The 25,719-nt window shown below is 50.5% G+C and overlaps 1 protein-coding gene across 2 annotated transcripts in view; it reads right to left on the bottom strand.

The window, feature by feature from the left end:
• Positions 1-20,094, bottom strand: part of LOC310812973 (BCL-6 corepressor-like) — a 30,435-nt gene extending 10,341 nt beyond the window's left edge. Inside the window, exons 1-8 of one of the 2 annotated variants that reach the window (XM_083681756.1) lie at positions 19,390-20,094; positions 10,576-10,652; positions 7,246-10,461; positions 5,785-5,841; positions 5,147-5,312; positions 3,856-4,191; positions 2,489-2,812; positions 227-585 (exon numbers count right to left, since the gene is read on the bottom strand). In XM_083681756.1, coding sequence (XP_083537882.1) covers positions 227-585; positions 2,489-2,812; positions 3,856-4,191; positions 5,147-5,312; positions 5,785-5,841; positions 7,246-10,461; positions 10,576-10,578 — 4,461 coding nt within the window. In that variant the 5' untranslated portion in view covers positions 10,579-10,652; positions 19,390-20,094. The remainder of the gene's footprint in view (positions 1-226; positions 586-2,488; positions 2,813-3,855; positions 4,192-5,146; positions 5,313-5,784; positions 5,842-7,245; positions 10,462-10,575; positions 10,653-19,389) is intronic. The other variant, XM_083681757.1, reaches the window with a different exon arrangement.
• Between the last annotated feature and the right edge of the window lie 5,625 nt (positions 20,095-25,719).

The following is a 25,719-nucleotide window of genomic DNA, read 5'->3' as shown; positions in this document are numbered from 1 at the left end:
CACAGGCCGGGAAGAGGTCACAGCCGGAGCAGCACTCTGAACATTGTAAACATATTTCTTCTCTTTCTCACTCCCCCTTTCCTCCCCTCTCCGTCCGCTTTTCTCTTTCGCTCAATCCCTTTTTTCTCCCTCCCTCCCTCCCTCCCTCTTCTTTTCTCTCCTAGCCCTCTTTGAGAAGCCCCCCCCCTGTCCCCAGACCAGTGACCAGGCACCCCAGGCCCCTCACCTTGTCCTCCTGAGCAGGTCTCAGGTCAGTCGTGCACCGTGGGCTGGTGCCGTTCTGCACCATCTCTTTCCTCCGCTCCCTCTCTCTCTCCCTCTCTCGCTCCCTCTCTCTCTGGCTGGTGTGTTTGGTCTTGCATGGCCGCTTGCCCTTGGGTTTGTCCGTGTCACTGTGACGCCGGGGCTTGAGGGGAGGGGTGTCGCCGGCAGGGGGCTCGGGGGCTGACAGGGGGGGGCACTGACCTCCTGCCCCTCCCAACCCCCCCCTCCTGGGCTCCTTAGGCCCCCTGTCACCTGAGATAGGGCCCTGAGTAGCAGACCTGTCCCTCAGCTGGGTAGGGGTGAGGGGGGCTGTCGGGACTCCTACAAGAGACAAGAGAGAGAGAGAGCCAGGGGTTAGAAACAGAGGGAGAGTCCAGTAGCTTAGACACGCGCACACACACACACACACACACACACACATACACACACAACAACATAGCAGTGTACAACACTTTACACGCCTACACTTAGCACAGCAAGAGTTCTGGCTCATAGCACAGAGTGCACCGCTGATTGGCTCAAATTAATTTCAGCTCCGGCACAACTCTGGCAAATAAATTGAAATGTATATTCATGTTTTGTGAGCAGTTGAGAAATGAGGAAAGCGACAGAGAGAGGGACTAAGATAAACAGATACAGAGAAAGGGACTAAGATAAACACATACAGAGAGAGGGACTAAGATAAACAGATACAGAGAGGGACTAAGATAAACAGATACAGAGAAAGGGACTAAGATAAACAGATACAGAGAGGGACTAAGATAAACAGATACAGAGAGGGACTAAGATAAACAGATACAGAGAGGGACTAAGATAAACACATACAGAGAGAGGGACTAAGATAAACAGATACAGAGAGGGACTAAGATAAACAGATACAGAGAGGGACTAAGATAAACACATACAGAGAGAGGGACTAAGATAAACAGATACAGAGAAAGGGACTAAGATAAACAGATACAGAGAGGGACTAAGATAAACACATACAGAGAGAGAGAGAGCGAGCAGTAATGCTAGGCTAGCTCTCCACGTCTGCTGATTTATTAATAAGGACACATCTCTGTCTGGAAGTACACGCACGCGCACACACACACACGCACGCACGCACGCACGCACGCACGCACACACACACTGCAGTGTAGGCTGGAAGCCCTGGGTAGAATACAGCCTATATTTTAAAATGAATTACCTTGAAATGCAAAAAAAGAAAACCTCGGCTAAATGAATTGGGGGGGGGGGGGGGGAGGGGATTAAATGATAGCAAATATTTCCTTCCCGGCCCCAAATACACATAGCAATATCATGGCTCATTACTCCAGAACAGCTAATGCTGTGGTGATGCCATTAAAGAGGTGGGAGGGGAGGGGAAGGGGAGGGGAGGGGAGGGGAGGGGAGGGGGAGAGATGTCTCCATGTCAATCAGACTCTGTGGAACACGCAGCCAGACGCTGGTTATCCCCCTTCCTTACTCTCCCTCTCTCTCTCTCTTTTATCTCACTACCTTTCTGGATTGATCTCGCTCTTCCCTTTTATCCTCTGTTTGAGCACATGAAAAGGGAAAAGCCCCTGGTTTAACAGTCTCTCTCTTTCTCTGTCCAATTCCTCTCTCACCCACCCACCCGCCCCCCTTCCTTCCCCCTCTCTCTCTCTCTCTCTCTTTGACTGGCCTCGAGAAGAAACAGTCATTCACCACACGTTAGTCACACTACACCTGCCCCCATATCTCCAACAGGCTGTCTCTTTCTCTCACTCCCGCTCACACACACACACACACTCTCTGTCTCTGTCTGTCGGAGCTAGAGATTACCAACCCCTAGCGTGCTGAGAGCCTAACCACAGAGACCAGTTCTCTAACAGTCACAGCTCTCCCCACAGCCTGCCTCCCTCCCTCCCACAGCTCTCCCCACAGCCTGCCTCCCTCCCTCCCACAGCTCTCCCCACAGCCTGCCTCCCTCCCTCCCACAGCTCTCCCCACAGCCTGCCTCCCTCCCTCCCACAGCTCTCCCCACAGCCTGCCTCCCTCCCTCCCACAGCTCTCCCCACAGCCTGCCTGCCTCCCTCCCTCCCGCAACTTTCCCCAGGAGGAAGTCACCTCCTAGTCACCTCCTTCCTCCCCCTCAGGGAAAGCCCCCAACTCCCCAAGAGATCCAGAGCCACGAGGCTATGACACACAAAGCAGAGGAACAGAAAAAAAGAAGTCTCAGATATGGAAACAGTCTCACTACCTCGTTTGTTCTCTCCGTTGGCCAGCATGTCGTTGGCCCAGCTCCTCGCGACCTCTGACCTCTGTGTCGCGGCTTTCTCTTCGGGGTCAGCGGCTCTGACCTTGCGCTCACGCTGTGGCGTGCCTTGGGCTAGGGGCCGGAGCTGAGGCTGGGGCTGGAGCCAAACCCTCTCCTCTTTGATCTCCGGTCTTTCGGGAGAGGCGGCGGTGGGCTTGCGCAGCCGGAGTCCCTTGAGCTCGATACACACCTTCAGCTTCCTCACCTCCTCATCATCATCATCCTCATTAGCCACAGGCTGCTCACTGGCCTTCAGCACACAGTCATCTGAGGACAACAGAGCAGTGGTGAGTGAGCTAACAAACACTGACACACACGGAAATACACACACAGAAACAAACAAACACACACACACATCTGAAAATGCAGCTGAAGTGGGTGAACATACAGTACTGTTGTTCTATGCAGACACACAGCCAGTAGATGTATGGACACAGAGCGCACACACACACTGATGACCCTGAAAGCACAGGCAAAAGGAGAGAAAGAGAGAGAGAAAGAATGAAAGAAAGAAAGTAAGAAAGAAGAGAGAAGTGGGGAGCGGGTGACAAAAGAAAAAAATAGTGAAAAAAAAATAGTTAGGAAAAACAAAGTAGAGGAGAGGGTCGTGTAGAGAAAGAAAAAGGGGGGAACAGAGAGACAGAGAGAGAGAGAGAGAGAGAGAGTTCTCCCATAATTCACCAGAGAGGGCTATTCCTCTCGCCTGCCAGCCCTTGGAGAACAAGCGTGATACCTAGCGCCAAAAGAGAAAAGGGAAAAAAAAAAAAAAAAAAAAAGAGAAAGAAACCCAAACAGACAGGGGAAGAAAGAAAGGAGATGAAAAGAGTGGCTTTGAAGAGGGTGGGGAAGCGCAGCGGAGGAACGGCGGTGTTGAAAGAAAAGAGAGAATGGCTGCACTGCTCCCTCGCTTCTCTCCCTCTCTCTCTCTGCACTCAAAGACAGGATTAAACACTTCTCACTTCTCTCTCTCTCTCTCTCTAACTCCGCTGAGCTGGCTGCCACACAGAGAGAGAGAGAGGGATGGGACAGAAAGAGAGAACAAGGGTTGTGACAAAAAGAGAGGATTTGAGATAGTTGGGACAGACAGGGATATGAGAGAGAGAGAGAGAGAGAGAGAGAGAGAGAGAGAGAGAGAGAGAGAGAGAGAGAGAGCGCAAGCGAGAGGGCAGAGAGGAATGAGTGGCAGCTTGGGGAGCGAGTGGGGACAGAGAGGGGCATGAGAGAGAGAGAGAGAGAGAAGGGGGGGGGGGGTTGGCGAAGTAGATTTGGGACGAGTCGTTTCAGAGAGGAGGCGCAACAAAGACACTCACCCGCAGTCATCCTGGCCTTCTTCTCTGGGTGAGACATTCTCCCTCCTTCCTCCTCTTCTTCTTCCTCTTCCCGGGGGCTGTGTGGGCGTTTCCTTGGAGGTACTGAGTCCTGGCCAGCCGTCTCGTGGAGGTGTCCGATTTCCGGTGCCAGGATGGGGGGCGAACACCGCCCTCGCTCGCTCTCTCTTGCCCCCTTTCTGGCTCCATCTCCGACCCCCTCCTGAGGGCCGTTGTGATCCCCGTCTCTGGCTCCCTGCCCTGGGGACAGACACTCCCTCTGAGCCCCACACCTCTGGAGGACAGGGACTCTATTGTTCCCATAGACGGGCCTCACACCTGAGCACCCAGGGAGGGGGACAGAGACAGGGGAGAAGAAAGGAGGAAAGGGGGGGGGGGGGGGGGAGAGAGAATGGAGGGTAGAAGAGAAAACAGAGAGACAGGGGGAAGGGGGTGGGTAGGGGCATAGAGAAGGCCTGTTAAACACCAGCCAACTTTTATTCTCCTTTAAAGACAGCCAGTAAAACTTTGATGGGGTAAAGACTTTTTAATCAGACGTCAGCAGAGCCAACAGTTCAGACTGCTGCGCGCTCTACGAGAGAACGAGGACGGAAAATTCAGTCGGGACGAAAACACTTTTCTCTCTCTCTCTCTCTCTCTCCCCCCCTCTCTCTCCCTCCCTCTCTTCCAACCCCCCGGCATGACCCTGCCACGCCCTTCCCACACAGAGCATGACTCTCTCCCTCCCTCCCCCCCCTCCCTCCCTCTCTCTGTGTGTGCCATAATTAGGCTCACACGTCAGTCCAGGCCCCGCTCCAATACACAGCTGGGCTTCCAGCCAACACAAGTAACCTCTCTCTCTCTCTCTCGCTCAATCACCGCCCCTCCCTCCTCCTCTTCCCCTCCCTCTTTATCGTCTCTCCGTGCAGATAAGCACAAAAGGCTTCTTGAAAATAGGACTCCCTCCCTCCCTCCCTCCCTCTTCCTTTCTCTCTCTCTCTCTCTCTCGCTCTCCCCGTGTCTCACTCTCTCACTGTCTTTCGCTCCGTTGTGTCTGTGTGTTTATTGGCCCAGTCCTGCCTCAGCGTTTGCTCCGAGGATGTGTGTGTGTCATTGTGCCGTGTGTAGAGTTACTCACCATCCCTAGCTGAGCGTTCGCTCTAAGAGAGAGAGTGTGTGTGTGTGTGTGTTGTAGGCTATATATATATATATATATATATATATATATATATATGTATGTGTGTGTGTGTGTGTGTGTGTGTGTGTGTGTGTGTGTGTGTGTTGGGTTACTCACCCTCCCTCTCTCCCTGCCTGGCGGTGTGTTGGCAGTGTTCCAACTCTCTCTCTCTGCGCTGGCTGTCCGCCAAGTCCTGTCCCGCTACCGCTGCCGACGCAGATGCACACACACCCCCGCCCTCCTTCTCCTTCAGCTCCAGCTCCGAGAACCGCATCATTGCCCGCTACACACACACACACACACACACAAACAGAGAAAACAGCCATGAAACCCACTCACCGTCTGCCCCTGCCACACACACACACCTCTCTAAGCCTCAATCTGTGCTGAACAGCTACCGAAGCAAACATCGCATTAGGAATCAAATTGTCTCAAAAATGCCAACAAAGACAAAGAGATAGACAGATAAATCAACAAGCATGGCATCCAGACATAGGTTAGACTACTGCAGCCACTGTGAGTCCATGCGCTCTGGGGCCTAGTCCTGGCATCTCCCTTCCTGAAACATGAACACAGCTAGGAAACACATACAGCTAGCCCTGAGGCAGAGAGAGAGAGAGAGAGAGAGAGAGAGAGAGAGAGAGAGAGAGAGAGAGAGGGGAGAGTGCAGAGAAATAGAAAGAGGGTGGAAAGAGAGAAGAGCAAGGGAAAGCCTGTCTGAGGGGTAGATGTGATAAGAAATGTAAAGAACTGACCTCCCAGTTAGCAGCTGGTTGACTTATAATACTCTCCTCTCGTGATAAGACTTCCATCTAAGCAATTAGAATGGGGGCTCAATATATCTGTCCATCATTTCATGTATGTATTTATGTATGTATGTTAAAATGTCTTTCTCCACATATATCGTATATATACACATTCAACAACAAGCAGCCACAGTCCCACTAAGCAACACACATGGTCAAATGAAACGAATGAATAGGTAATTAAACACAACAACAAAACTATCAAAACTCTTTTTCTGAACTTGAGTAATGGCAGTTGTTATCAAATAGAAACGTAATGTTTGTATTCTCAGTGTGAACTAGGGATATTAATGATTATTCTGGTAAGAACGAAGGCTTCTCTTTGGAAGAAAATGTACGTCCAGAAATAGCATTTGATAGCTTTGTGTTCCGGCTCTGTATCAGCAAGCATGACACAGACAAACCACATTTTTCGGAGGTGCGTTTACAACAAACCGACAGACATATGCAACCTATCAACATACAGTACATCTGCCTCTGTCCCACTCATTAACATACGGCGGTGTGTGTGTCTGCAACAAAATATAAATGTGTGCGTGTCTGAACCCTCCCTTCTAGACTGAATATTGAGCAGCAAATCCAGAGATATTGGCCTAAAATTTAAGCTGCTCTGATTGGATGACCTACAACACAGGGGGAAGTGTGGGGAGGGGAGCTGAATAGTGGGTAGCACACCAAAGGCATCGTGTGTGTGTGTGTGTGTGTGTGTGACCATGTGCATGTGAGGAGCTAGGCACTTGGGGGGGGGGGGGGGGGGGTTTGACCTTGGACAGGAACCAAGCGAGGCTGGGGGGGGTTGAGAGGTGGTGAGGCTGGTTAAGTTGAGCGGCCCACAACGCCCTCACCTTGGGGTTAAGCGTAGCCTGAGGCAGGGTGATCCATGAGGCTACCATGGTCACGCTCTGAAATTCTACAGCTCTGCAGCGCAGCGCAGCACAGCGCCAACACGTGCTTTAGCCCTGAGCTACACACAGACCACGGAAACAACCTTTACACTGCTGCCTAATCAAAATACAGGGACAGCAGCCTAAGTTAACCTTTGAACTGCCCTCTAACCAAATCGTTGCCTGGCGAAATAACTTCAAACGCCCTTTTACAAGCTCACTGGGGCAACGGCAAAGGGCTGGGATAAGCCCGTGACCCTGCCCTATCTGAGCTGAACATGTGATGTACCTTCTGATTCGATCTATACCTGTGTAAAATAATAGTCTATATGTCTCCCAAACTCAAAAGAAAACAGGCAGAAGCGCTGCAACCAGGTAACAGCACCAGCCTTTGATTCCTTCAAATACTGAATGCATTAGTAAGCAGTAAATGGCTTTAGACAAAAAGCCTTTGCGAAATGACCGTATTTTCATCATATTACCTGCCCATCCCAACCCAATTACGGCCACAGTTCTAATGACTCACCTGAAGGGCGCGCTGTTCTCGGCTCAGCTTGCTGGAGTCGGCATACAGCTCTGTGGTGACACATTTGATGCGGTCGCCCACGTAGCCTGTGGAGTTAGCGATTCTCTTAGCTAGGCTGGTCCTCCGGGAGGCTCTAGACGAGGCATCTTCATCATCCCCCTCTCCATGAGACTCCTCAGTGTCCACAATGCACCCTTCCCCTTCTCTCTCCATCTCCCTGTCCCTCTCTCCCTCCTTCCCCAGGTCGATGTAGTGGCGGATGGGGTGAGAAACGACTCGTCTGTCCCTCTCCTCCCCTGAGGTGCGATCCCCAGATGTTCGGGCACAGCGCAGGGTGCTCTGGTCCTGGTCCCCCGGGTCTGAGGGAGGGCCCTGGTCCTGGTCCTCTGCCCGGCTAACCTGCCCTGGGGAGCAACGAGGTGGGCTAGAGGCCACACGTGGACAGCCTGTGTCCTGGGACACTCTGGGTCTTGCACTCGATGTCTCTGACAGCCTGTCTGCGTGAGTGGGTCTCAGGGCAGAGCCCTGGCCTAGGTGTTGGTGGTGAAGATGATGTTGTTGTTGATGATGATGATGATGATGAGTGTGATGTTGTTGTTGTTGCTGTTGTTGTTGTTGTTGGTGGTAGTGTTTTGGCTCGCGTTCCGGCTCCCTCCTGTTTTGGTTGCCGTGGAAACATTCATTTTGGTTGCCCCTAGTAATTGGGACAGGAGGTGGCTGCTTGCTTGCGGTGGGGGGAGATTCTCCGTCTGTGTCAGAGTGAACAAGGTCAATGCATACGATCCTCTCTCTGGAGGGGGTAGTGGAGGATGGGGGCTTAGTCTGACTCCCACCCTGTTCCCCTGCTTCCCTCTCCGGCTTAGTGTGGCTCCCATCCCCCATCTCATTCCCCCTCTCCAGGCTCCGGTCTCTGTGGGACACACCACAATCCTCGGCAGGTCCCCTGGGCTTCTCCTGGCTCCGGGGCTTGGGGCCCAGATCAGCCCTCTCATGGGGCTTGGTGTCTGGGTGAGGGTGCATCAGGGGGTGGGCCATCTCCTGGGAGTTATATGTGAGGTACTCCCCTCCATGGCCAGATGGAAGGCTGTGGTAGGGTAATGAGTGTTTGGCTGCGAGGTGGGCTGGGTACAGGCTATTGCTGCCCAGCAGGACTGGGTGGGGGTAGACTGGGCCTTTGCCAGGAAGAGGGAGGGAGTGGAGGGCCATGCCATCAGGCACGGAGTAGTGCAGGTATCGGTTAGCGTACGCTAAGCTGTGAGACAGGTAGGTCTCATTCTGAGGCAGGTAAAGGTGGCCAGGAGGGTGTCCATTCTCCAAACAGGGACGTTTATACGACGACACCTCCGGAGTCGCCTTGGCTCTCTTGGAGGCTTTGGAGGACTTCTCTGTGACTTCTCGAAGATGGGCAACCGCTGGGGAGTGTTCTGATTGGCTGGGGCTGGGTTTGGGCCAATCACCATTGGGCTTGGGGGAGGGGGGAATAGAGGTCATAGAATTATGATTGGCAGACATTGGGGGGTTGGACTCGCCCATCCTGGGACATGACGAGCTGCGTTGCTGGGGGAGGACCCTCTCCAGAGCCTTGTGTTTGATGACGGAGGGAGAAGAACCTTTGCCCTGGGGCAGGTCAGAGCAGGGCCTTGGGGAGGGGGTGAGGGTAGGGGGGTGTGCATGGGTGGACGCCGGGGTGGGTGTGGGTGTAGGTGTAGGTGTGGGTACCACCCAGGAGGAGTGTAAAGTGCTGATCATCTCTGGCCTCTCTGAGGCCTTGGAAGAAGTGCTGCTCACCACGGAGTGAGAGTGGGACGGAGGTGAAAGGGAGAGGGTCTCCTTTAAGAGCTCACGGCTGGGGGGCAGTCCATATCGTGGCCCTGGAGTCCCCCCAACGCCAGCCAAAGTGTCTAGCTTAGCAGGGAAGCCATTGGGAGGCAGACCAAACTCCAGGATCCTTCCAGATAAGTCCAAGGGCTTCTCTGCAGGGTCTTTGGTAGCAGGGACCTGGTGTGCTGGCCGCTCAGATGAAGGTTTGGAGGGGGACCTGCTGGGTCTCCTCTCACACCCCCCACCCCTGTGCTCAGAAGCCCCATCCCTGGCTCGGGATTTATGTGGGCTGGGTCTGGCAGGGGAGGGGTGCTCTGGGGCCATGCTGCTCACATAAAACGGGTGAGACATCGACTGAGAGGAGGAGGATGAAGAAGAGGAGGGGATCGGTGGTGGCCCTATTCGTGCAACTGGCCGTTGCAAATCCTGGGAGCTGTCAATGAGAGGGGGGGGTGGGGGAGGAGGCTGGGGGAGGCGAGAGGAGGTGCGAGGGGAAGAATCAATGGGAAGACTGTTACAGCCACTACTACTATTTCCACTAACACCACTATTACAGCTGTTACTAGTTGGGGCCTTACTAGGGGGTCTGCTGGGTTTACTACTCCTGCTAGGGGGCCTGTCCCTGTCTTGGTGAGCCTGAAGGTGCTGGGGAGGAGGGGGAGGTTGGTGGAGCTGCTGCCCGTACGGAGAGCCCTCGTGGTGGATACGTGGCCCCACACTCAGCCCTTTCTCCTGGCAGTGCACCAAAGGGGTGGAGGCCACAGTCACAGCTGGGATCCTCATTGGGGGAGCAACCAGGGGGGAGGAGATGGGAGATGGGGGGTAGTGGGGCATGTAGTAGAGCCTCTCGGCTGCAGATGCTGCAGCGGGGTTAACGTTCCCCCCCTGGGCTGCACAGAGGGACTGATAAGCCAGATGTTGAGGCAAGTAGGGGTTGGGCTGACTGAGAAAGGAGGCCTTGTACATGCTGAGAGCCGCGTATTTGGAGGAGTCCATGAAGGGATACATCCCTGCCTCTGGGTACGGACTCAGCCAGGGCAGACGCAGGTAGCTGCCGCCTGCCCCACCCAACCCCAGCTCCACTGGCTTATCCCCGGGCCCTAGTCTGCGGTCCAGCCCCAATCCCTCGTGGAAACCCGGAGGGGGGCTCTTGTAGAGTCCCATATATCCATTCGTGGGCTTGCGGCTGTCCATGGAGACGTCAGGCTTGTAGAGGAGTTCCGGGAGGCCGTCCCTGCCGTAGCTGAGGGGGAGAGCAGCCCCTTCACGGGCCTTCTCAGTCGACAACGCTCGGATCCCTGGGTAGACGATACCGCTGTGGAGGCGAAGGCCGTCACGCATCATAGCACTGCGGTCCAGCCCCATGGCAGCCAAGGGGGTCAGCCTGGCATCCACCTGCAGGCAGGAAAACAGCATCAGTTACATTCATGTGTTCATCTGTAGCCAGTTAGCAAGATCATCCATGTGTGATCAACAAGGAAATAAAGCCTTTACAGCATGAGGACATACCATGCTTTGTGTGATGTGTTTCCCTTCTCTTAATTCCAGGTTTCTCTGCGTCCCAGCATCACTAATAGGGTACTTTCCTGGAGAAAAAAGTATACATTAAGTATTTTTATAATAGAGTTGAAAATCACATAACTTCACCGAATTATTTGCATTTCTTCAACAACATTGCCATACGAGAATAGACTGTCAGTCCTCCATACCAGAAAAAGACTGTTCATGCCAAGTCATGATCTATAAATAAATTGGGTAAAGTTGTTTTCAAGCCACATTTTCTCCACCTTCCACAACAAACTACAACGCCACATACCCATAGATGGATGGACGTACACACAGCCACAGCCACACCCACACACAGTAATGACATAATAGGGGTTGTTGCCTAGTGGCAGTGGTGTGCGGTGCTCCAGTAAATGACGGGCTTACAGGCCTGGGATTTCAATAACACTAGCCGCCCTTATCTACAGACGACACAGCCACCACCGCCTTTCAGCAGAGAAAGAGAGGGAGGAGGGGGGGGAGCTTGGCAATTGCTCCGTTAGCTACATCTATCACTGCCCAGATGCACGCACGCACGCACGCACACACACACACACACACACACACACACACATTCCCTCCATCCCCCAAGTGAAGTAGTCTCTGGAGATGAAAGCAGTGTGTGGCCCCCGCTCTCATTCGCCCCACCCACCTCCTCCTCCTTCCTCGTTCTCACCCTTTGCCCTCCCCTCCGGGCCCCACTCCCGCCCACCCAGGGGAGTAGACGTGCATTGTGGAGCCACGGCTATTCAGTCATGTTCGCCACACTCATTTTTCTCTACCCTCCTTGACCCGCTCCCTACGTTCAATCAGCCGGAGTGACAAGATTATACATCGCCAACATTAAACCAACATTGTCCTCAGTATGGACTCAATATCATACAGGTAAATAGGTTTTCATCTTTGAATAAAAGTCTGATTGCTAGATTGATCCAAACCATTTCTTGATTATACATCAACGATAAGTAAATACGATAAATCTAGGTTAGGCAATCCACATTCCGAGGAATCCCATAAAACCCTACGGCCACGGAGTCATGAACCTAGCCTGCGGAAAAACCCCTGAGCATCATCACTGTTTACTAGTGTATGAAGGAACAGGGGATGGTCAAAGTGGTGTGAGTGAGAGGTCCCTAATATAGTAAAAGTGAGCTGAGGCTCGGCTCGGCCCGACCCGGCCCAGCTGAGAGAGAGAGAGAAGCTCCTCCATCATCGGAAAGAAACGCGTCTGTGCCTCGCGCTGCCGCCACCGGCATGCTGCTTTTATTACCGTGACCTCGAGATCATTAATCACCCTCTCGCTCGCTCATGCAGCTCCTCCCTGCCTCCCTCTTTCTCCCACCCCCGGAGGCTCGAGGCTCCAGCGCAACCGATTCCTGGCCTGCCTAAACAACATCCGCGTGTGACGGAACTGAGACCCGTGTGTGCGTGCGTATGTGTGTCAGCCCGAGAGCTTCCGCAGCCCAAACAAACAGACAAGAACGTTGTGAAATGTCTTTCCCGTCCCGCCTTACCGTCACATGCGCAGTTTTTTCCACCTTCTCATAGGAAACCAAAGCAGTGTAATGAGAACGAGACAGGGTGGTGGAGGAGGTGACGTGAAAGTCTGTGGTCTTACAAGCTGACTAGGTTGGTAAAATATTGCTATATATATATTTTTTTTTTTAAATTGAATGAGCAAAATGAAAGCCATGCATATTTCATGCATGCATCCATTTGCATTAACAGCGGAGGTAGTATTGGTGCCATACAGACCACTGACAGAAACCACAAGTTAAAACCAGATTGAGAAATAATATTCAAACCACCACCGAAATGAAATAATGGCTTGTACGGTGAATTCGAATGAGTCTAGTGACGCTGGAGATGAAGGCAAACCGATCTCTCTGAGAACACCCAACACATTGTGTGAGCCCGAGCTCTCGTGGCTCATCCATCGCGGAGACCATGAAATTCCTCCGACGCCCTGAAGACAAGCCGTCGGCGTAACTCGACTGTGGGCGTAGGCCTTTACGGTCTAAGAGATTAGGGCGAGGCTAACGGCCTACCTTTCTAGAACAGGTGTTATGAACAGTCCGCTGCGGCTGTTCATATACTAGTTCCCTCCTATATAGGCATACACCATATAGCCTTTTCTCAATTGTTAGGAACACGACTCCTCGCGTCCTCTCCCCGAGTCGTCCTCAAAAAGCATTGGAAGAGAAGTTCTAAAGGCAGAACCTAGATCTTTTCCTCCAACGCGTTCAGTAAGACACAAGCGACGGAGGAGAGGACGCGCAGAGTCGTGTTCCTAACAATTGAGAAAAGGCTCATGACACAGCCTTTTCCTTCAGTCCATAAGCTCATTAGCAGGGGAATCTCTCAAATGGCCATGGGTTGTTATAAGCAAAGGTCTGCGAAACTGAGTGTAGAAAACCCCCAACCTGCTTGGTAAGGCTGCAGGCTTCCATGAAGCTATTTTATCACAAAATCTTGGTTAAAATATAATGGTATCATGTTTTAATTTGAACCATATTCCATGCGCTATCGGGAGCGTTAAACACGGATTGGTAAGGGCAACAGGTTGTTTTATCAAATGCGCGTCCGCACCGGCACACACACACTGTTCGCAGGAAGAAAATATCAATAAAACTACGAAGCTAAGGAGGGTGTATGAGTGTAAATGTCTGTGTGTGTGTGGGGAGGAAAAGGCAGAGCACGTCGACGCCCATCCCCGCTGCTAAGAATAGTTCGTGCAACAAACAACTCCCGACGGCCATCCATCACACAAGCCGCGGCCAAGCAGGCAAACAGGCGGAGGGGGGGACTATAGGCGGTCGGGCTGCGTTTGTAAAACAGACCGCTGGAGCGGAGCCCGATTCGCACCATTAAACCGAAAACCACCGGGTGCTCTTAGCAAGTCCAGTCCTTATTGTGTGTTGTGGGGGAGGGTGCAAGGAGGAAGAGGGGGGAGGGAAAGAGAGAGAGAGCGTCCGGCAGGCCGATCTTGTTTCCTGTGGGCCTATACTGTAGCGACTTGAACTCCGTCTGACCTGTCAGATCTGGAGAACAAAAACCGCCCGCTGATAATTTACTGGCGATCAGGAGGCCAGTCGCTTCGAGGAGAGAAGACAGTTTCAAGTTATATTCTGCCCTGTGCGTGCGTACGTGTGCGCGCGTGTCTCAGCCAAGCACATCCCCCAGCTAAAATGTCAATGAAAGACGTGAACTGGCAAGCAAGCTACAACAGAAAGACAGATCTCAAGAAGTGGTGTGCAAAACACAAATCTTGCCTCCTAACGGGCGACTGCAAGTAGAGGCTAGATAGGGCAGTTTAACGACACAAATGGGGCACTGAAAAATAACACACGTTGTGCAGATGTGTGTGGTGGACTGCTAAACAGTCTGGAAAGGTGTCTGTTCTAGGCTACTGCTGTGCAATGTCTTCTCGCGACTCCGGCTTGAGCAAACGGGGACGGGGGATGGTGGGCGCCGCGAGCTCAGCGGAGTGTTGGCGCCCTCGCGGTCTTTGTCCCTGGAGCTCCGCCAGCTCTCTCTCGAGCGCCGAGGCTCGAGCTCCGACTAAAAAAAATGCAGTGTGACGCAGGATAATCTCCGCAGCGACGGGGGTGGGGGGTGGAGATAAACACGGATTAATGCACACACCATTACGCAGCGCTGTGTGTGTGTGTTTCCAAACACGCGCACACAGAAAATAATACTGCATGTGTATACCACTTGTGAGAAGAAAATAAAACGAAAACAAAGCTCAGTCAAGGATTAAAGGCACGCCAGCGAGTTAAAATGATTTAAAATCTACATTCTCACGACCCCATGAAAGAAAGTCATAACTAATTGTTGGCAATTATGCCGGGGACGTCTGCCGGCTAGTCCCTTTATTTTGTCTCACCTTAAAGATACATTGAACTCTACACGCATGTCTCAACAATGATAATTCGAGCCTGTATACAGGTGCCTCAATATAGACTAATCGTAGTTGTACTTTTATATATATAGAGAGAGATGGAGAGCGAGAGAGACAGAGACAATGACAGTGACAATGACAGAGACAGAGAGAGCTGTGCCGGGGAACTCCGAGACAGCTCCCCGTAGACACAGAGAGGCGGGCATGCATCCAACACTTCTCCGCACGGAATAGCAGCAGTGTGTGTGTGTGTGTGTGTGTGTGTGAGTGAGAGAGAGGTCCTAATATGCTGATACAAAAGGAGGATAGATCCACAACCAGCAAAATTACACTTTTACTGCTCCAAATGAACATCGCAAGTCAGCTTACATAAAATGTTTTCAATGTCGCCAAATAGGGGCATTCAATGATAATGGTTGTCTCGTGGATTGTCAACGGGCAGAGGGAATGGTAAGGCTTGAGCAGGGAGCGGGCGGACGGACGAGAGAGAGAGACAGAGAGAGAGAGAGAGAGAGAGAACGGACGGCGGCTCTAAACAGCTGTCGCATTATTTGCGCGCTAGCTGTAAACAGGGCCTTGAGCCCTCCCGCCACACAGGCGCATGCAAGTTGGTGCACGGGACAATCCCCCCGACAGCACGGCCGCCAACAACGGCGACATTGTGTGGCTCGTGCTGTCACTGGAGAACGGGCGACGGCTGCTGAACTGGCCCTATTCAGCCTTCGCCAAATTAGAAGTAAATGGTTCTTTTATGTCTTCAGAGGGCCAATTGTAACAGAGATGTGCATATAAATCGCTTCCCGGTAGGCCTATCACAACTCTCTTAATTCATCGCGCATTTTCGAGGGACAGCCGGGCTTGATGTATAAATCGAATCCCCATTCGATTTTATTCTTAGGTTACATGTTTCTTCTTTGAACGTCAGCCAGCTAAAACATCGTAGCCTGTATGAATATGTCCTGGTTTTTAATCTATAGCATACCCAGCACTTGGTTTCATACACAACAATTGCGCCGATTTCATTGTAATAGTCCCACTGAACGGGTTGACATGTTGAGGGACATGTCAACCTAGCCTATATGTTCTCGCATGTTGTGGTAGACTCTCCAAACATTGAGTAGGCCTAATTAATTGGTTCCGTGGCTGTTTTATTCAAAGGCGGAGTAGGCCTATACACCCACTGTCGTGCGCTGCGGAGTGTCTGTGGGATTTCGTCAGCTATGGGCGCCCTAGGCGGTAACATCTAAAAACAAGAGGATGCTGCTTGATCAAGACGGGGCAAGTAGAGACAAGAGGGAGCGAAGTGGCGATGTGTCATTATCTTAATCATCTCACAAAATTCAAACCTATCAGATTAAGCAGTCACCAAACGCAAGCCAAATATCAACTTTTTTACACAATCACCATAAAGCCAATGCCTACTGGTGGCCATACACGAAATTCCTCGTTCAAAATGTAGCCTAAATATTATCTTATAGAAAATATAGAATATTTCTTCAAGCCTATAACACAACTCTAAAAACACCCAATAAATTGACGTGGGGAAACCGGGTTGGTCGTTAGGCAACACTTTTCTGTCACCCCCGTCGCATGCTAAGAACAATAGGTGTAGGTGTAACAATCTTATAGATGTAGGCAGTTGTTGTTTTTTTATCACCATGTCTTATAGGTCTACTATTAAGTTCCAACAATTAAGGAGCAGGCCTATTAGCCAAACAGGCAACGCTTGTCTCCACTGAGCCCGTGGTTGAGTGTCTACAGGTCTCCCTATCTATCCAGCGCTGTGGGTGCTATATTGGCGGGGGCAGTGACACGTCTCTCTGCGGGGAAGTGATCCGTGCGCTCCAAGCCTCAGCGGAACAAAAAGCTTTGTGAAGCGGAGAAAAAAATGTCTCTCCCGTTTCAGCGTGAGGTCCCGGGAGGCCTGGACGGAGCACAGCTTCAATCAAACCGTGACGTCTCCTCCGGGAGCCATGCAGTGCGCGGAAACCCGATCTCCCCCGGCTCTCCGCCGTGCATGCCTTTGTTCACACGCACCTCGCTTGAGCAGCCAGAGCGTCTCGTCAGTGTTGAGATTGTTGTTTTATTCAGCTAAACGACAGAAACAACAGCAAGAGCCACAACAACACAGAAAACTAAGCCCTGTGTCGACTTAAAAGGTAAACCAGAACATCAAACCTGCTTATTTTGGCTATAATGGACCAAATTGACCGGAACAATATAGGCATATATGCCCAGTCTAGTCTATATCATTTGACAAATCTCTCTTCACCATTTGAAATGTAAGATGGCCCTCCCTTTCATTAAGACACCTTATTTCAAACCAAAGCCACCTGACGGCCTTTACACAAACGTGGCCTTCCACGGATTATAGCCTATATGACATTTGCGCCGCAGTCCCATTGATTTCAGAAGGTTGCAAAGCGGCCAAACAGCGGTTAATGGGTTTAAAATGGAGGCGATCCCTATAGCGCAGCAGATTAGTCTATTTGCCCCCACCCCCACGGGGGGGCCACTGTCACAAATACGAGACCCATCAAACGGCAGGACATTAACCCCGATCCAAAATTGGCGATCTGTGTCTAGCTTCATCACCCAGCCGACCTGACATAGGCCTATAGGTCTACCTCGGGTGGTATGGTATATATAAGTAATATACTATGGTAAACGACCGGAAGGCTCTGTCCTCGACTTCGATGATAGAATATAACAATGACTTCGCAACTAGTGACAGCCCCCCCTTCTCTCTCGGTGCCGCGTATTTTGACTTCTGCGCGGACACCTGGAAAACGGATCAGCTCGACTGACCTCATCGCGCGAGCATAGTGGAAAATGATGCGCAAAACAGTCCAATGGGATGCACTAAAAATAAACTGCAGTAGTCTACACAAAATTTCAAGCATATGTTTTAGGCTTTGCGGAATATACCCTATGAGAGGGTGGAATTGACAACATAGCCTTGTGAAGAATTGGGGTGTAGACTGATTAGGATAGCTGGCCATAAACCGCTCTCATCCAGAGACTTTCAATAATACAAGGCGGCTAAAACAATGAGGAGGTTTGCACCAGTGCGCAACAGAACAGACTAATCAATAACATATTGGCTAAATAAAAGACGACCTCCACATAACAGTAGGCTAATGTTCGTTATAAAACTGCATGGACCATCCTCAAGATGTACATAGCAGGGCCATAAGTATAGGCTTATGAAATCAGCAACACAAACAATAACAAAGAAAGCCCACTCCTATTTAAACTGTAAACAAATATTTGATTCACATATTCAATGGAACTCGCTCATCACGATCTTCCCCTCCTTTAGAACAACCACGCTGGTGCGTCTTGAACCAAAACCACTCCGCTCCTCATGTGACAATCTTGTCTGCCTATAACGGTCTCAAACTGAATATTCACATAGGAAGGTGCACAACACACTTCATTTGAATATACTCACACTTTCTTCATTTGAATATGATTCAGACAGCGCACACTAATATCTCTCCAAACCACTTCATTGTTTTCCCCCTTTGGGCTACAGACATACAAACGAAGTCATGTGAAAACAGCCGCTTAAGAGTTCTCACTTTGACTTGACTGGCCCTGCGCGTCTTTCCTTGAAGTGATCACTGATCTGGCATGACAAGAAAGGTGAAGCAATAACTCTGACTACATCAGAAATCAAGGAGAGTGAAGGGTGCTTCTGCCGCTGGTTTGCAGCGAAATGTTTGTGCCAAAGAGTAGGCCTTCTGATTTGGCCGACTAGTCCAACTCTATAGTTCCGTAACCTCACCAACGAGCTGGAACCAATGAGATAGGACGCAACCCATCGCGTACCCCAATTAGTTCCACTGGCCATGGAGAACATAGGAAATGTATTGAAAAGTAAGGGAATCACAAATCTAAGGTGCAACACAAGCACCAGAACCGGCTGGCAGCCAAATAGCAATGCAGCCTATCCCATATCAGATCGGATAACACCTGCAAGTGAGGACGGGAGGGGGTGGGGCGGAGGGGAGCCTGTTTTCAATTCTGTCGGTACTCGGCAGAGTGGATCCAGTCCACGGTATGCTACGTGGATCTATGCGGCATTCTCTTTTTCAACTCCACATCTCACATTCTGCCCCAAATCAACAGCTCTCCTCTGCCTCCCACTCCCTCTCCAAGATAAACACACACATCACGGGGATGCCCTCCAACCGTAATGAACCGTGTGTAAACGGTGCAATCCGCTCCCCTTGGCAGGGCGAGGCTGATTCCGTAACCTTGTTTGGCGCACGCACTCACGCGCGCACACACACACACACAAATACACACACACACACACAAATAAGCTGGCGACTCATACCACTCAGAATAAGATTTTAATTTCGTACTTTACAAAAACAAGTCTTGGGCCATCTGGCACTTTCCATGCAACCGCTCGTTCGCTGACAAGAAGCCTCGTCCTGACCTTTACAACTCATCATTCGCCCGGTTGACAGGACAGTCCTGGTTGCCAAGCCCAGGGCCGAATGATTAAACCCATGTTATTTATCAACCACATGCCACTGCCGCGCCGAAACACACAAAGACCACCCTATGCGCTATTCTTAGAAGTGGCCGTTTCTCCCCCCCCCCCTCCCTCATACACACTCTTTACGTGTGGTAGAATTGAACTTACCCTCAGGGCATGGGGTTGCATTTTTGCCAATTGAGAGACAATATAGTTTAACATGAGAACATGTATTTATGTCGCAGTTGTTATAACATTCACAAAATGCTATTCTCTGAACTGTCTCGGCGGGATGACTACGGTTTATAACCATTCTAAAAAGGCAGATAGAAGAGGACAATACAACACAAACATGTCTTTATTAGCGACTTAATTGTCTTACCTGGTCAATTGCCGCTACTATTGTAGGCTGTAAACTTCACGCCTTTTTCCTGTTTTTCCAAGTTCTTCACTGCTCACAGACCAACGATCCCGTGCGTATGTAGGCTACATGGGCTACGATTCGTCAAGTAATAAAAGCAACATCCCAGACCAGTAAATGATCAAATCTTTAGTCAATGTGAAGTTTCTTCTAACCGATTATTCACTTGTCATGAAAAAACAAATGGTTGGATTGTTATTTCTCTCAAATTCTATTTTCAAAGACTTTTTCCGTAGTAGCCCGAAATGTCCCTATGTTTCCATATAGGATAAAAGGTCGCAAGTTTGACTTAACGTGACAAATGGTTAAAAATTCGTTTAGATATTCATTTATCCATTAGAAGGCTATACGATCCCGTGGCGTACATGCTAGTAATGTATTGTTAAGTGGAGCGCAATGATACAGGTGGCGAGGTCCGCGGACTCCAGAAATTAATTCAGCTCGCCAGTAGGCTATCTCGCAGCGCCATGTTGGGTTCCATCTGAGCACGCCGTTTCAAAAGCTCTTACTTCCACAATCGTCATTCCCTGTCCATACTGTAAATCATCTATTTGTGTCCAGTGGTATCCAAAGAAATGTCTGGAATGTTTAACTTTCCGTGTTTTCTCCTCTGAAACCTTCCGACAGCTCCGTTCGTGCCGAGTTGTTGAGAACGTAGACCGGGGACTCGCGGGAGCGCGGAGCAGAATAAGCGCATGCCTGTCGCGAGCAACTTGCTCTACTCCCACTCGCGCAGACTCTACCCAGAAGGCCAGTCGGGAGACCGCAATTACCATAAACCTCCAACACACACACAGTGCGTGCGTGCGTGCTGGTGGGTACGGGCGTCTAAAATAAAACAGTGAGAGAAACCGAGGAGGGGGGTAGAATGGCAGAGAAAAGGCAAAGAATAAAAATAAAGTGGGAGCCAGAGGGATGACGATGTAGTGTAAACGAGAGAGAGAGGAGGAGGAGGAGGGGGGGGACATAAGGGAATAAACGCACCCCCCCTGCTTGTTCAAATTCAAACTCAAAAGAGAGAACCATTGTAATGCGGCTGACCAAAGCGCAATGTACAAAAGAAGGGGAAAAAACTAATCAGTCAACCCTGTCAAGTGTTGACAGATTATCTCATACCAATTGCAAATAGGTTGATTTAGGTAGATATGCAAAATTAATGTTGGTATCAATCAGAGTTTGGACATAGGCAGGAGGCTAATTTGCAGAAAACACAGTTTGAGTTTAAAGTAAGTCCAAAAAACTTGGCTAAATGTTTTCAGATAAAAAAAACAGACATCACATCTGAAAATCACTATCCAATCGTCTGTCACAAAGATATTTCAGTTCAAGTGCATTAATTTAATCGGCAAAAGTGAGTTAGGCCTTTCTATAGCAAATAACTGGAATGAGTTGGGGAAGCTTGACAGAGAAGTGAGGTTGAGGGGCGCAGAAATAGGAAGGCAGAGGTTCCATTGGTTGCTCAAGGCCGGGACACATCTGTTGAGGCTGCCATGTCAAGTGTAGGAGGAGGAGGAGGCGGCAGCCAGGGATATCCAGCCGGAGGTGTGTGTGTGTGAGTGTGAGTGAGAGAGAGAGAGAGGGGGGAGAGGGGAGAGAGGAGAAGGAGAAGGAGGGCGGGTAGGGGAGGAGTTGGCAGGGGAAGATCTGGGTGTTTTGTGCAGCTGTTGGGAGTTGGAGTAGAAAAAGGCTGCCCCAGACAGATACACACGTGTGCACGCACACACACACACACACAAATATTGAAAAACACACAAATTAGTCCTCAAGGGCAAACTGTCTAGGTGAGTTCCTTGACTGAAGTCAGGGGGTGTTTGAACAGCGCACTGAGAGACAAGGAACCGAGCAGAGAGAGGGGGAGCAAAAGAGAGAGAGGAAGAAAGAAAGAAAAAGCTTAGATGAGAGAGGGAGAGAGAGCTTGGAATTATTCCACTCTTTTTTTTTAAGAACGCTGTCACCCCTGGGGGATCTGAGAATGTATGTGGGCAGACACACACCGACAGACACACACACAGACAGACAGACAGACACACACACACACACAGGCTATTGTGGTATACCGTATGTGATGTGACTGTCAAATTCTAAACAGGGGGTGCTCAGTAATGATGGGGTAATGATTGGGGGGGGGGGGGGGGGGGTCTCCTATCTCACAAGGACCATGCTCAGTGTCACTTGAATACACATGTTAAACACTGGCCTGGTGATCAAAAAGAGGTTTGTGTCCTTCCTCCTAAATCTAAAGGACAGCAGTTTAGTGCCAGGTTAAGGCCTCTGGACAATGGAAAGGAAAGTACCTGTTCAAGGAGAACACACATTGGGCTGGATTTCCTGGACCCAGGTTAAGCCTATTCCTGGACTAGAGGGAGAACAATGGTCCATTACTCATAGGCTGTAACCATTTATATCTAGTGAGCATCTCTGAATTCAGACTGAAGGGTATGTCACTCACTTGGTCTTTAAGGTTAGAGGTCAGATGCATGAATACTTCAGATGGGGAAACAGAGACCCTTTCAGCACTCTCTCTCTCTCTCTCTCTCTCTCTCATATCTAGGAGAGCTGGAAATTGGGCTAACTGAATATGGCGAGGTGGGGAGAGTGTGTGGTGTTCAAATCCAAAAGCACACACACACCCCCCCACACTCCAACGCCCACGTTAGGGCCACTTGAATGTGTCTTGAGAGAGGTATAGTGTATGTGAGTGCGTGTGTGTACATTTGTTTGGATGTGTAAACCAAAACAGCGCACGCACACACACCCTGGTGTAGAAACAGCACTCTGGGAGGTCACAGTGATCCAGCCATCTGCTCTTGCAATCAGACACTGGTGCAAGCACTGGCACACACACATGCACGTGCACAAACACACACACGCACAAATGCACACACACTCTGCTGTCATTCAAACTCTGAAACACAGCCAGACAGAGCCACACACACACTGCTGGCATCCGCAAAGCGAATGCCACACACACACATTCTGGCAGGGCAGCCAACACGCAAACAAGCACTGTGTCACGCAAACACACCCACAATGTCTCATTCACACACATACCGTACGTACGTGTGTACACACACACACACACACACACACACACACACACACACACACACACACACACACACACACACACACACACACACACACACACTCCGCAGGCTCGAATTGCAGGAAGCTCTTTGCACGCAGCTCAGCCTGCAGCAGCCGGTACTAATCAGTACAATCCACCTGCAGATCGTTATGGATCGCTTACCGCAATCCACACACACACACACACAAACCATGCATACGTTGTTTCTCACAAACACACACAGCTAGGCTATTATGGTGTGACTGGCACCTTCCCTCTAACACTCACTCGGCACACACAGGGCCTACTAATCGGGATTCCATAGGGCCTACTAATCGGGATTCGGGATTCCATCTACAGATCGTTACCGATTGCTTACCAATTGCGCGCGCACACATACATACACGCACACCCCCCCCCCCCCCCCCTCCCCTCCCTCCCTCCCTCCTGCCGTGTCGGGCTAACCGGTTCCCCACAGGCGCGCCACGACGCGTTAGCACGGCCTAACCAAGGATAATTACAGACCTGCGCGGCGGGGCGAACCTGGCCAGGTGCCAAGGCTGCTCAGCGATACGGGAGGGGGAGGGGGGAGAGAGGGAGAGAGGGAGGGCAGTTATGACCGTATACTTAGGCTACAGTAACGGGAGTGCACTCAAACACCACAGCAGAGTCAAGCAGACTACAGATTTTGTCCCGTAATTAATCAATCAATGAGGCCTAATCAATCACTTATCCCACTTGTGGCCGATTGTTATGAAATAGGCCCGTAAATAAACTGAGAAACCAAAAGAGGTGTCTAACCTCAAATCCGAAAAAAACAAACTGCCAAAGCGGCAGCGGATTCGCCCAATCCACACTCCCTCTTTCCTTCCCTCGCTCGCTCCGTCTCCCGCATGAGGTTTGTCGAGTTCCGCTCATAACCACCCACCCTTCAGTTCCTTCCCCCGCTCTGAACGGAGAAAGCTGTAGGCGCGCGCGCACACACGTTCTAAAACACCTCTACTCTTCGAGAGGCAGCCTGCGCTCCACTTTCCCAAGCAACTGCGATTCGCGATCAACGGGGAGGGGGCGAGAGGGAGGGAGGGAGAGAGAGAGAGAGAGAGAGAGAGAGAGAGAGAGAGAGAGAGACGAACACCGACAGAGCCCTCACCCCCGCCCGTCCCTCTCTATTTCTCGCTCTCCCTGCACTCACCCCTCCTTCTCTCTCTTTTTCCTTCCGGGCTTGCTCCACCATAGCAGATAAACGTCCGCGGCTCGAGAGGTAGCAGCTGTGCTTGGCCCCACACACTGGCGGCAACTCTCGTGGTTCGGCTGGCCGCCACCAAGCCTGTGTGTATCCGGTGACGGCGGTCGACAGACTGAAGGACTTTGCGTTCATTCAAAAGCTCTCTCTCTACACACACACACACACAACAAACAAACTAACAAATAGAGCGGGACGGGGCGTAATTGAAGAGGCCGTGGTGCCAACGTTCCTATTCCGCAATAGCCGGCTGAAATGAGGACACACTAACTTAAACCCGCTATTGTCCACAGCCAGCCAGAAAGACAGCCGAGCTGTGGGAAAAAAATAAGTTTGATTGACTGACTGATTGAGAGAGCGAAAGGCCTCATTCCACCCCCAACCCCTGCATTGGCCTCTGGGGCTTGGTTTAGTGCGATCTCATGCTTCCCCCCAGAGCTCAAATCAGGCATGCTTTCAACTAGGGGTTGACCTGTATTTTTTTGTCTGGTACACTCTGGCTAGGCTTCTTCATCCCTTTCTCCCTGCCCGTGTGGACAGGCCTAGCCGAATGCGTCACAGCTAGGTCATGGCCGGGGTCCAATATCGGTCCGGTTTCTCCCTGAATCCTGTAAGACGACAAACGACCCCCATCTCTCTCTCTCTCACACGCACACACTCTTTCTCTCACACAAGATCTGAAAATTGATTCAGTGGCGAGGCAAACTAATGGTAGGCAGCGCGCGGCGACATGCCCGTGGGATGCGAGTGTTAAATTGTATCCAATTACAGCGCATGCGGCGATACGGGGGGGAAATAATTCTTCTTGTGTGACAGGGAGATTCGCTTATATCGAGGCGCTTTGCGGGTCGTTTTACCGAGTAAGAACCGTTAAAACCGCGTGATGGGCTAACTGTAGGGAGATCTCAGCAGTGGGGGTAGATTTCTGGGGTACAGGGCCGTTTTTCATTAATCAAAATCCAGTTAACCAGATTTGGAGACACGGCAGAGGCCAGCAGGGTTTGCCTAATAATTAATATCCATTATTCCAGGAGCCCCGAGACACAGACACAAAGACACACACACAAGGACACACACACAAAAACATGCACACACTATCTCTCTCTTACAGTTGGGGGGCCGGTTATTTGTACTTCCCTGTAGGAGGACAGCAATGTGACAATGAAATAAACATGTCCAGGATCAGTTTTGTGTTGAAATGCATCTCCTGCTCATTTATTTGATATAGTTTACATCTGAGTTAAACCAACAGTGACAGTGGGATTGGGTGTGATGAGAGAGAGTGGGTGTGTGTGTGTGTGTGCACGTTGAAAGGGCACTCTGTCAAGGCTAGGACGTAGGCTTCTGTATGTATCGAGAGTGTGTGTTGAAGGAGTGTGTGTAGGGTGAGGTTGATGAAAGACACTGTGGTTCTGTGGTTTCGTCACACCCTCACACCATCTACACCTGAAAGGTGAGACGCAGGCGCCTATGACATTGGATGTGACAGGCACCTAAGAAAGTGACTGCTTATCAGGGGAGGCCGGTGGAGGCAGAAATCGGAGGGCGGGCTCATTGGAATGCATGGCATGGATACCATTATCCATGCCATGCATTCCAATGAGCCCGCCCTCCGATTTCTGCCTCCACCGACCTCTACTGGTGCATATGTGAGTGTGAGAGTGTATGGGGCTGTATTTTACCATAAACATTGACCAATGTTTCACACATTCCAGTCATAGGCATCCATACAAAAATATAGCGTATTTACACAAATATATACAGTACATATTCTCTTATAAATACAGTATTACAAATAAGTTCAAATCTGTGGGCAACCACAGCAGAGGCATCAAAATACAAAAAAACATAAGACAAGATTATTAAAAACAGTAATACCATATGTAAAGAGGTAAATACCATATAAACACTTGTAATATTGCAACAGTACAAATAATTGAAATTCTGCAACCGTACAGATAATTTGCTCAAAACACTGCAA

The sequence above is a fragment of the Argentina silus genome (assembly GCF_951799395.1).
Source record: "Argentina silus genome assembly, chromosome: 12".
Lineage (NCBI taxonomy): Eukaryota > Metazoa > Chordata > Actinopteri > Argentiniformes > Argentinidae > Argentina > Argentina silus.
This window is presented reverse-complemented; position numbering and strand designations above follow the sequence as displayed.